Raw genomic sequence first — 13,206 nt, forward strand, 5'->3', positions numbered from 1 at the left:
TATCCAACGGAAGCGAGAGACAGACGATGATTTTGACGGAATCAGTCGTACGGGCCGTAACTGTCGTTCGGCAAACCCCGTGTTAACGATTTCGAGGTTGCATGATTAGAGAACACATCCCGACTGTCACTTTCATGATCTGGTAAGCGACGCTGTGATTGGTCGGATGAAAGGTCATTCTGACGTGACACGTAATGGGATGTCTCAGATCTTTGTTTAGCGATAGCGAGAACAAAGTTCTGATTCTAATGAGATTGGGTTCGACTAGATCCTCGGGACTATATCGCTTGAGGTGACTTTACTGAATACGTTTGTAAGTGACTTGGCTGATTGGTTATTACAGGCCTCCATAATATATCTGGCGTGAAACAAACAAAAACAATCCAGCCTAAACCCCCCTATCAAGCTGACAGTCTCTCGCACCATGTTTTCATTATCAGTGCTTCATAGGCTTGCATACGAAATGGACGTTCCACGATCACCCGTGAATACAAACTCCAGATTCGTACTAAACAGTGCCTATTTTTCAGCAACCAATCAGAACTCCGCCTGGTTCAAACGAGAGGGAAACCAGGCAGTCGTAGGCTACACGTGGAGTCCGTTTATCATTACATGTGTTGTTTAGTAATATACACACGTCACGACTACAATACACAGCGGTCGTATGTGTTCACGGGGGTGGAGGAACATAGTGTATAGAAAACCTGTGAAGTATTGATGATGCCTGTATTCTGCCCAACTGAAATTGATATGAAAATAATTGTTATGTACATATATATTATCTATTGTAGGGTGCTCCATCGACCCTTGTGTTAATGGAACATGTGTCAAGAACGGCGGCGTGAATACATGTATCTGTGATCGTGGCTTTTCTGGTGAAAACTGCGATGTAGACGGTAATAATATAGCTTTAAACATTTATTCGTTAGATGTGGATTCTTGTTTCAGTGTTGTTTCCATCAATTTGTCGTTAATATAGTCTGCCAGATACTTACTTTGCTGTGCCAAAGAAGACATTATTGTTTGACTGTATCAGTGTACTTCATTACAGCCTAGAATTTGTAGATTTATCACATATTGGTCCATACCAATGTACAACCATCATATAGCTGGAATATTGCTGAGTGCGGCTTAAACAAAGAAACAAACAATGGAAATTTGTTTCACCTGTAGATAAAAGGACGTGGTGTTTGGGTTTATATGAATCTTCTTTGGTGCATGTCTCCTGGCTAGTGTGGCACCAACTGTGCAATTTATGGTAGCCTATGGACACATTCATCCTCTTGTTGTTCTGGAAAACATGAATGCATTAACTATTTGTTAACTTTTCAGTTTGCGATCCCAGGCCATGTGGAAGTCATGGGTCATGTGTTCACGATTCCAATGACGCAGGATACATCTGCTCGTGCACGGGTTTCTATTCTGGCCCGAACTGCACATGTACGTATCTTTGATAAGTGTTTCGCTGGTGAATGTACCTGAGGTTGAATATATGTGATAGAATGTAAAAATAGCCAAAGACGAGACGTAAATGTCTATAACGACAAAACCACTGATAATTGTGTGTAGCTACACGGCAGTTATATCCATTGTTGTTTAATGTGTCTGGGTACTATCTACCCGGCATATGCACGTGATGCAGGTATTACACGCTAGGAGTGTATCATACTTTTCCGTAACCATGCACGTGCATGTACATTCGTGGATATATACTTACAAAAATGGTCATCACATGTTTTAAGCTTTTTAAGACAAGTATTTCCCCAGAATACTATATGTTTTATATCAATTATAAAAGGTTTAGAATAAGTTTAGCACAATTTAGATGCAGCTCTTATAGACGACGTAGGCAGACATAGTAACATAGCCAGAGAATTGAGAATATGTGAGCAATGTGGTTTAAATGTGATTGAAGAATGAATTTCATTTTCTGTTAGTTTGTCCAAAATACGACCACCTAAGAAGAAAATATATTGATCTGCCTTTTTATGTACATCCGACTTTACAAAACTTTATATCGATCATGTCAACAACTGATAAAGATACTCTAAAAAATCTATCAATGTTAATTTATCATGCTATGTTAATTAGAATATGACCTGTTAAACGGATCTGTAACCACTCCCGAAAACAGAATTGTACTATGGGCCTGAGGCATTTCAATATGGAATAAAACTTATCCCTATCCCCTATCCCTACACGCTAGGGACATGTTTCTGTAACCATGCACGTGCATTCGTGGTATTGTTATAAGGTTAAAAATGCATTTCAGAAACGAATGATTATAAATAGAACCATTATAGCTGCATTGAGGAGTTGCATTAGATATAGTTCGTGACAGAACTTGTAGTTGGAAAGGAATCAATAGAGAAAAGACATTTCACATTTATCACAAGTGTATTCTGGACATTTCACATTTATCATTGGATTGGTCTCTGGCTATCGTCCATGAGTTAATGAAACAAATGGGGAATTACAAGGTATAATCCATGTGGAGCTTCGGAGCGAGTCACAGAATCAATAGAGAGATGAGCAATCTGGCACGTAGGCTTTTGGTATTTTTCCGATGGCGACACACATGAGTTCATGGTCAGATCTAAACTTGTAACGAATCAAATGGAGGTATTGAGACATGTGACAAGGACAGGTCAGGCTCGAACACTATAAAATGATACCCTCAACATTAGGAGAGAGAAGCGCGGTTTGCAGTCGATCGAGTCGAATCCCGATCGTTCTAAGTTTCCACCAGATAGTAACGAGCCTGGCCAGTCTGATCCTGTTCTGTATTGATAGATGGGCTGAGAGTAAGTAAAACTATGTGAGTATAAACTGGTGTTGCGTTTCTTTATTATCTGAGTATGAATGCTGATAGACACAACTTGGAGTAAGGGTCATTAGGCCAATCACTCCTTGATGGAGCCGAGCCGTGGTGGACAAGGCGAGGGCAATGTCCTGGCTTAATTGACCACCAGGACCAGGAGCGGCAATACATTTAGTAACTGTAGCAGGGTCGCACTGGACGCCCAAAAGCAGTTACGACAGTATAACAAAGCGAGTCCAAATGAAATTTGGGTAGAGCATCAAAGAAATGCTGAATCTCATCCAAGTTGCGCTACTGATTCTAAACAATCGAAAGTTGACGCATATCAGAATACTTTTGATTTATACCAAGTTAATTATATGCGTATCAAAATATTTTTATTCATGGTTGAATCAGTAAATGAAACTAATTAGCATTAACGAGGACGTCACTTTGGAGAATCCAAACCAGAGTACCCCACCCCAGGGGTTCTGAATGTGTGGGCAACATTTTTCAACCGTAGTATGACGTCAATGAGTTAACATATCAATGGTCAGCCAAATGTAACCAGGGCCCACTTGCACAAAGCGATCTTAGCGCTAAGATGATTGTAACTACCATACTTTAACATAGGCTTACGACAGTCTTAGCGCTAAGATCGCTTTGTGAAAGTGGGTCCAGGTGTATAAACCAAACGCAAGCACTGCTATCCGAAAAGATATCCCTACTGGTGCCCTAGATTTGACCAAAGTGAACTAACAATTGAACAAAGCGCACTGAGAAATACTATTGACGTGTGTAAGTACATACGTGAATCAACAAGTGCAAAGTCTACACGAGGAATAACATTTCATATTTCTTTTTACTGACATGGCAGAGAAAGGAATAGCAGATAGGACGCTGGATTCTTAGACTTACACCTTATTCGTCCATATGCGAATGTTCGTAAGTAACAGCATTGGAAACAAAACGAATTATTCATTCATATATAGGGTTAATATGTCCTTCACAATATTGCCAACTGTTTTGTATCCCTTCCCCCCTGTGGAATGCCTCTGACGGGACGTTTCCTGAACGGAGTAGATGACGCAGCGCCTGCAAATCCCTGGCTTGTCAAAGTCGGTCAAGTTTCCAATCACCTACCCTGTAGTGGTGTCATCATCGACCTGGAATGGATAGCTCTTGACGCATTCTGCGTCCTCAACCTGTACGTGGTACAGTATCACTTATGCTATGACACTGAATCACTCACCATTCCATTATCAATTCTGCTATTAAAGGTTATTGGTATTGTTTTGCTGCTCTGTGTAAAGTATTAAAGTGTATCGGCACTGATTATGGAGTTAATGCGGGTGTTTTTTTAGAATGGGTCGTAGTGACTACTGCAGTCTCATTGGTTGAAAAGCGTTGTTGAAAATAATATAAGACTTGAAGCCCGGAAATCTTTCGGACTTTTCACTACGTGTGAATACTTTTCTTAAGAAGTATTTTTTTCTCAATCCTAACTGGAAAAAACGTGTCACTCGGCATAAGTTTGATTTTGACTTCGGTAGTCCTTATGAAAGAACACATAACCACAACTTTATCATTTCGTTTGAAGACCCGGACGATGTTTGTTATAAATTACGACGAAAAACCGTTAGTTAGGGCCCTGTTTGTCATACATGTACATTACAGTGAAAACCCGTAAGTATGGACTATGTTTGTGATACAGTATTGCGAAATGCCGTTAGTCAGTACCATGTTTTTCAATCATTAGCAGTGAAAACCCGCTAGTCAGGACCGTTTGTCACTCATTACAGTGAAAACCCGTTTGTCAACACCTTGTTAATATGGAAACCTTGCCTTCCGGGCGAGTACCGATTACATCTGTACAAAATGAAATTAGTTCGTACCCATTATTTGTTAATCCAGACATTCATTTATACGGACGATATTACGGGGACAGGGGCGGTCGGGTAGACTTGTGGTTAAAGCGTTCGCTCGCCACGCCGAAGACCCGGGTTCGTATCTCGACATGGGTACAATGTGTGAAGCTCATTTCTGGTGTCCCCCGCCGTGATATTGCTGGAATATTGCAAAAAGCGGCTTAAAAACCATACTCACTCACTCTTACGGGGACAATTGCCAGGTGTTTCTGATAACTGGTCAGCTTCTGATCTGGTGTCAACATTCGGTGTGCCTAGCACGTGGACCGCTAGCTAATCTTAACAGTGAGTAGTTTAGAAGGACTGACTGTACTGACTCAAAACCTGATCCCACTAGTGTCAGCAATATGTTGAATTAATTTGTAACACGTCCTTCTGCCATGGACAGCCTCTAGATAAGTTCAGTTGTGGCATATTTACGAAGATCTACGATCTATGTCATCTTCTGTGCTAATTCAGCACCCCTTTCCTTGACAGCTGAATGCGGATGTCTGCTGGTCGTGTCTTTGAGTATTTACTATGCTGACCTGCCCTGTTAATGCACGTGTTTTATCACAGATCGTTCTTCCACCCCCACCCCCTCCACACACACACACTTCTTGACAAATTATCTATAGATCTGGAAAACATATGCAGTTAGTAAGCTGAAACTTGGTGCTATGGCTTCCAAGAGGTGATATTCTTCATTAACGTGTTGAAGCCTCACATAACACATAGCAATATACCTTTTCTATTACCCTCGTATGTCAAATCTTGAAGCAGCTTAAGTTGTTAAGACCCGAGTGTATGAAGTCATTCTCGTAATACTGAGACATATGTGTTTTCTTCAATCATAACGTTTCTTCTCTGCTTGCTTTGTCAGTTGCGATGTTGGTTGCCACGTCATGATCGGGAGCTACGATGGAGCAGCCCCTGACGGGACAGAGCAACTGAGGACCATTACTGAAATTATTCCTCATCCTCTAGCCGACGCATCGTCTACAGGTCTCTGTCTCTTGTATGTTTGCTGTTCAACGCCGCACTCAGCACTCAGCCTGTAAATAATCGAGTCTGGACCAGACAATCCAGTGATTGACATCATGAGCATCGATCCACGCAATTGGGATACTATGACATGCATCAACCAGGCCAGCAAGCCTGACCACCCGATCCCGTTAGTCGCCTCTTACGACAAGCATTGTCGCCTTTTACGGCAAGCATGGGTTGCTGAAGACCTATTCTACCCCTGATCTTCACGTTAACAAATATTACGGAGAATCGGTTACTTTGTTTGAAATAAGTCTATGTTCACCCAGCAGTGAATGTGTACCCGGAAATGTGAATCAAAACCTTGTAGCTCCAAGTACCCAGCTTGGGTTGTATGCTACACAGGTAACATAGAAGGAAAACCGTGAAGATTCGGGTTAGAATTGGTCTTCAGAAACCCATGCTTGTTGTAAGAGGCGGCTAACGAATCGGGTAGTCAGAGTCGGTGACGTAGTTGATGAATCGTATCCCAATTGCTTAGATCAATGTTCACGATGTCAATCGCTGGATTTTCTGCTCCAGACTCAATTATTTATCGAGACATAAGACTGGAATATTGCTGAGTGCGGAGTTAAACAACAAACTGAAACAAACAGAATGCACAATAAATGTTTACGGAACCTTTGTCATTGTACACGGATAGGGCATGCGTTCACAGTAACAAGTGTGTTTAGATCAAAAACACAAACCTAAACACGTTCCTTGTCCCATAATTTTGACATGTTTAGGTCTAATCATGTTTATGATTGCGTTTAACAGCGAAATGTGGGGTATTCATGTTAAACTGCGGCATGGTATCTCAGTGAGCTAGCACTATAAATCAGCATCAGTCCGGACTAGTACAAGCAGCCACACAAACACACACACGTACATGCACGTCGCTATATAAGTGCAATAATCTTGGACGCGACGTTAAACCCGATTTCACCTCGCACGCACACATAATCACACACTAGGATTAAATGTACGCATTGTGATAAAACGAAAATGCTGTTAAATGGGGTCTGTAAATTTACTTGAAATATTTCAATGTTTTCCATTTCCAGGTTATGATGTGGCTTTGGCACGACTTTCCGATCCCATAACTTTGACGGATAGAATCAACGTTGTCTGTCCACCGTCTGATGTGTACAACGTGTTCCGGGAACCAAGGACCTGTAAAGTAGCAGGATTTGGAAGAAAGGATTTGACCAGTAGGTTTATACACTTTTAATTCATAGTTTAATGGGCCCCCTTCCTCCCGCGGTTGACATACCGTGATATAACTGAAAACCCCATGTCTTTCTCACTCATTCATTCTCCGTCTTAAGCATTACGTTTACTTCATAGAGGAAATACGCTTAGTCCAATTTGACATCTCACACTGAATCTACACGAGGAGCTGTCCTAGCTTGTGTGGTAATCAGAAGTATGTCAATTGGATTTTTATCGCTCAGATTAACCAATCACAATCGAATATTTCACACAGTACAGGAGTGACGAAACAGTACTTCGCCTGTGAATGTGCATGTACAAGGATCGTGGGGATTGCCTTAAAAGTCGGACCATGCCGGACAAAGACGGGCCACCGTTATTATTGGCTAATTACTCCATTATCGACGACCATGCCTACATATTATTGATGCAACATACACACATAACATTAATGAACAGTCACAAATCAAAAACGTGCAACATACTTAAGTTATTGCGAGAAAATCGCTTGAAAATCATGAAGTCGAGCTATCTGTGCGAATGGCTGAGCTAGGTTACATGGAATCGGTAATGAAATAGGACTTTCCATCTGTCCCCGGCCAAGTTCGACCGAATATTTGTTGAGATTATTGGAGAGAGTATTGGTTGATAATGTGAGTGTAAATAGAGAGTGAATTCTGAGCATATAGTTAATAATGTGGGACTGAATAGAGAGTGAATACTGAGTATATAGTTAATAATGTGAGAGTAAATAACGAGTGAACTTTACGCTACGTGTATTTACACAGTTTGCCCAGCGGTTTTTATGTTTATGCCTCCATAAACGAAAAAAACATTGAAGTCAATTCTTTAATATTTACAGATTTTGGGGGCAACGCAGAGATATAGAATTAGCGCTTCTTTATCTCGGACTGTGAAGTCATATTTATTGCGTCACTATGAGCCTTAAAAAACGAATATTTAGCGCTGTTAAAGGGAACATGGCTCTCCATTGAACATTGTTGGGATATCGCCAAAGCAAATAATGAGCGCAAGAGTGAATAGCGAGTCTATGGTTTACCAGCAGCGAATAATCCACGAGTGAATGGTGAATGTCATCTTCCCGAGGCAAGAGAGTTAACTGAATTCAAAAGTCCAGTTACCACCTTTGCCGAACTAGGCTGGAATTCCTGGGATCGATCGGAGTGCCACCAGTGGCTATTACGAGTTATGTCCCTACTATGCCTCAAATATGAACCAATCGGATTCCACCTCTCGTATCACTTGCCCAGTCAAGACGATCTGATCAATAATTAAGATCTATATTGTGATAAAATGAGTCTTACATCGCGATATGCATCAAATCACGTGGGCACCTTGATTTATAACATGGAAAGATTTTGAAAATACCTGTTGACAAAGAGCTGGCGGTGCACATGCTTTGCAAATCCTGCAATCGACCGAAATCTGATGACAGCTTACGAACCGGATTTCGATTTCGGTGCGCGATTTTGATTGGACTATGCATAGACTCGTTAGTCCAGCCAAAATGTAACTCCATATTATCAGCCTCGTTCGGCAAGTGTGGAAACTGGACTTTTATAGTCCGTTAACTCACTTGCTTCGGGAAGATGGGTGAATATAGGGAGAGGTTGAATGAGTGCCTTCATCGATATTAAAGAAATATCTGGTGGGTGGCACCAACACTGTCTTTTACACGTTCAACCCATGTAAGATTGTCGGAAGCGGTAACACAAAGTCCCATTTTTCATAATGTTTTGTGTTGATGTTTTACCTGTGCTAATGTTGTGATATTTTAATCAGTTTCTGATCTACGACAGCCTACTGGTGCCATATTGGTAGAATAATTTCTTTTAATTCGAAAGTTCTTTTTATTTGAATTATTTGTTGTTTGTTTTCGAAGTTTCGATATTTTTGATTAACTTAAAATAACGAGAAAATATTCGGAATAACGGAAAATAACTGCTAATTTCGATTGTTTAACATAAAAACTTGACATAATGAGAAAATAATCAAATATATGAGAAAATAGCCGAAATAACGAGAATATAAACGAAGCAACGCGAATAACAAGAAATAAACTTGAATTAACGAGAAAATATTTGAAGTAACGAGAAAATATTGTAAATTTCGAAAAAATAGTGGAAATAACGAGAAATTTCAATGTACAAAAAAATAAAACTATGCTACCAAAGTGGCACCATTAGTCTTTCGTACTGATCAGAATAACATGGACATGTTATATATACAGCGTTCTTATTTTGAGCTTACTGGCATATCCAAAGACTAGGACAACACACGTATTAAATAGCTCTAAAAGGAGTTAATTTTTGTGTGAAATTTAATAATATGTCATTGTCTTCGGCAATATATTCTTTGAGACCATCGTTATTGGAGACTATTCAGATATAATATCAAAATAATTTAACTTGTATTATAATTCTAGCTGCATTCGTCGAATTTGATACGGGCGTCCGGCAGGTTATGGATACGTTCTTGATTGATGACAGCCTGTGCACTCTTCTGAAAGGATCTGCTCCACATATGGCAAGCCACTGCGGCTTTTTGCCAACACCTGACGCTGCACTTTGCATTGTGAGTAATATCGTGCTATTTGACCCAAGAATAGAAGTGACCGCCTCCGTGGTCTAATGGTAGAGCGTCCGCCCGGAGAGCGGAAGGTCCTGGGTTCGATCCCCAGCCGCGTCATGCCAAAAGACGTTAAAAGATGGTACTTGTTGTTACCCTGTCTGGCGCTCGGCATGAATGGGCTTAAACAAGGACTGGTCGGCTCGGAGTCAGTATACTGTGTCTGAGTGGAATTATTCATGTTAAACTGCTAGCACTTATCAATCGGGATGACACACACACACACACACACACATGCACGTCGCTGTATGAGTGCAATAATCTTGGACGCGACGTTAAACCCCATTTCACCTCACCTCACCATGAATAGAAGTCTAAATAAACAGCCTCGAAGCGGTGAGATGTTTTGTCTGTATGTGTGTTCTCTTTATTCATGAAGAACTTCTACGATGTTCTGTAGATTAAAGTTGTAAGTTCGACACCACAGGCACAAATGGTAGATATCTCGTTGGGATCCGGGTAAGAATTACAGTGTAGGTTCCCATGAGTCTCATGCAGGTTGTAATACACGTCGACTAAATCGATCGGGATCGAATTGACAGTTTCAGTAGCTTGGTTGATGGTGTGTCATGTTAATTCGCTCACAAGCATTGCTTTTATAAAGATGAAAACTCTGAGATGGACCTCTGTGAAATGTACCACATTCACTTCAGGGTGACAACGGTGGTGCGTTGGTCTGCCAGAACGACACTACAGGCTCCTGGACGTTGGAAGGAATTTTGTCCTACGAAAAGGTTGTAGGCCTCTGTGGTGACCAGATCTACACGGTTACTGACATGAACGCGGTTTGGAGCTGGATGCAAGAAGTGATCGCGGCGGCGACACACTAAAGGACGGCGGTAGCAGCAGTGACCAATTCAATTAAGAATAACAATAAATATGATGTAGATGTAGAAGGAAATAAATAATAATTTGTCGGTAATGTAGTCATTATGTGTGTGAGTAAAACGGCAATGATATGGAGAGATTCCATGTGTGTGTGTGTCTAATAAAGTTAGGTCGTCGCTATAGGAGGCACCATAGCTAACTACAATAGAGCTAGACTTTTGATACTACATGATACGACCTGATTTATCAACAGATCCACGTTTAGTTCCCCGTATTTATTATTTGAATTACTTCATCAGTTTATCAACAGATCCACGTTTAGTTCCCTGTATGTATTGTTTGAAATACTTCATCAATTTATCAACAGATCCACGTTTAGTTTCCCGTATTTATTATTTGAATTACTTCATAAGTTTATCAACAGATCCACGTTTGGTCCCCTGTATGTATTATTTGAAATACTTCATCAATTTATCAACAGATCCACGTTTAGTTCCCCGTATTTATTATTTGAAATACTTCATCAATTTATCAACAGATCCACGTTTAGTTCCCCTGTATGTATTATTTGAAATACTTCAACAATTTATCAACAGATCCACGTTTAGTTCCACGTATTTATTATTTGAAATACTTCATCAATTTATCAACAGATCCACGTTTAGTCCCCCGTATTTTTTTTTGAATTACTTCATCAGTTTATCAACAGATCCACGTTTCGTTCTCCGCATACCACAGTCAGGGAATTTTTTAGTTAATTGTTTATATTCCACTGCGTAACACTCATATACACGAGTGTGGGTATATCTAACATAATAAGTGTGTGGGTAGCTCTAATTTACATTATTGTGAAAAATATTGTCATACCAACGTACATCAGAGGGTGAATGTTGTTTTACGTCACAGACAGCACTATTTTAGCTATAGCACTAAGGCTGACATCAGACCTGAACCAGGAGATCAACTATTTTAATATCGTGACAATCGGTACCCGCTGTAACAACAACGTTGTAATATCAGTTGGGTTCATGCATGAGCGATCGGGGCTAATTCTGTCTCGGAATTCCCACGAATGACGGTCCTGGGTGTGCTATAGCCAGTTCCAGTCAAAATACAACTATACATATGTCATAGGCAGTGCAACACACATGCACATAGTTGTAAGAAAGCTAACTAAGGTGGATAATTGACATTGTCAGCGAGTCCTCTCCGCTAGATTCCAATACTTGGGTTGCCTCCACCAGAGCCAGTTGCTACCAGGTAAATTCAAGGAGTATGTCCTTATAACCAACTGATGTCCTTGTCCTGATGTTGCCTCAAATTGACGCAGGTCTCCTATTGAACTGTCATCAATTGAGTCACCAATTCATACCAATCAAGAACTGCAGTACCCTGTACTTCCTTGCACTTCTTTTCAATGGTCAGTACATTTGGTCTGGGTTTTTGTCGTTTCACACGGAAACATTGTACTTTAAACAGTCACTGGTTCCTGAATAGAGGTAGAGTTAATAAGTGAGTGAGTATGGTTTTACGCCGCTTTTAGCAATATTCCAGCAATATCACGGCGGGGGACACCAGAAATGGGCTTCACACATTGTACCCATGCCAGGAATCGAACCCGGGTCTTCGGCGTGACGAGCGAACGCTTTAACCACCAGGCTACCCGACCGCCCCAGTTAATAAGTGAGTGAGTGACTTTGAACAGCAGTGTCACGGCGTGATGCAGGTTTGAGGCCATTTTCATGAAAACTACGAGGGGTGATAAAACACAGATAATAAGCAGGGCGAACCTTGTAATTGAACCATGTTTATGGGATCCTAGCACGCATAAGGGACTTGGCTACGACGCCGTCATAAAACATTGAATAGTTCTGAGTGCGGCTTTAGTCAACGAAATAACAAATAAAACGTGGTACGGATCTTAAAGAGATGTTTATAACGTATTACAGTCAGTTAGAACAAATGATCTATGCATTCTTTTTAGTGGGGGTGCTTTGGTCTGCCAGACCAGAGAAGACATGTGTCATACCTATCTGATGGCAAACCCTCCCTGACTTTGCCTGCAGTGGTCAGGTCAATGTCTTCACTGACATGACTGCGGTTTGGAGATGGATTCAAACCGTCATCGCGGCGGCAGTCTGAGCAACATGCGGCATCACCAGTGACTAATGCATAATGACAACAATATGTGTGTATAGAGTCATTCTTCTTTTTGATTTAAGTTCTGTCTTTCCGATATACTTTTCATTGCATCCACTACAATCAAGTATATAACATTTCTAGTATCACAAGTCATATTTTTACTGTAAATTTAGTGTCCTTTGTAATTTGGACTGAACAGCCTTCAATTATATTGCTGCAAGTAAGGCAACGTTTGTCACCGCACTAAGAAACCTTTTTCTAAGTGCGGTGACAAACGTTGCCTTACTTGCAACAATATAATTGAAGTATATATATATATATATATATATATATATATATATATACATAATCATTAACATTATTAACCACATTTAAGTAGGAAATCAATACTGTTCTTTTACTGGGTACCAATTAACAATCCAATTTTTTTGGGATAACACACATATACTGAAATACTGCTCAAAGTAACATTAAACCGATATCACGCACTCACTCACTCACTCACTTTATCCTCATCCTCCCGAGGCAAGGGAGTTAACTGACTATAAAAGTCCAGTTTCCACTCTTGACGAACTAAGCTGGAATTATGGAGTTATATTTTGACTGGACTAACGAGTCCATGCAAAGTCCAGTCAAAAT

The 13,206-nt window shown here is 40.5% G+C and overlaps 1 protein-coding gene across 1 annotated transcript in view; it reads left to right on the forward strand.

The window, feature by feature from the left end:
- Positions 1–10,427, forward strand: part of LOC139454258 (chymotrypsinogen B-like) — a 39,370-nt gene extending 28,943 nt beyond the window's left edge. The window contains exons 3-9 of the mRNA XM_071235870.1: positions 792–896; positions 1,333–1,438; positions 3,831–4,007; positions 5,591–5,712; positions 6,801–6,947; positions 9,395–9,543; positions 10,251–10,427. Of these exons, the coding sequence (XP_071091971.1) occupies positions 792–896; positions 1,333–1,438; positions 3,831–4,007; positions 5,591–5,712; positions 6,801–6,947; positions 9,395–9,543; positions 10,251–10,427 (983 nt within the window). The remainder of the gene's footprint in view (positions 1–791; positions 897–1,332; positions 1,439–3,830; positions 4,008–5,590; positions 5,713–6,800; positions 6,948–9,394; positions 9,544–10,250) is intronic.
- Positions 10,428–13,206: the final 2,779 nt, after the last annotated feature.

Source organism: Haliotis cracherodii, unplaced genomic scaffold (assembly GCF_022045235.1).
Source record: "Haliotis cracherodii isolate W230 unplaced genomic scaffold, xgHalCrac1.p SCAF_10, whole genome shotgun sequence".
Taxonomy (NCBI): Eukaryota; Metazoa; Mollusca; class Gastropoda; order Lepetellida; family Haliotidae; genus Haliotis; species Haliotis cracherodii.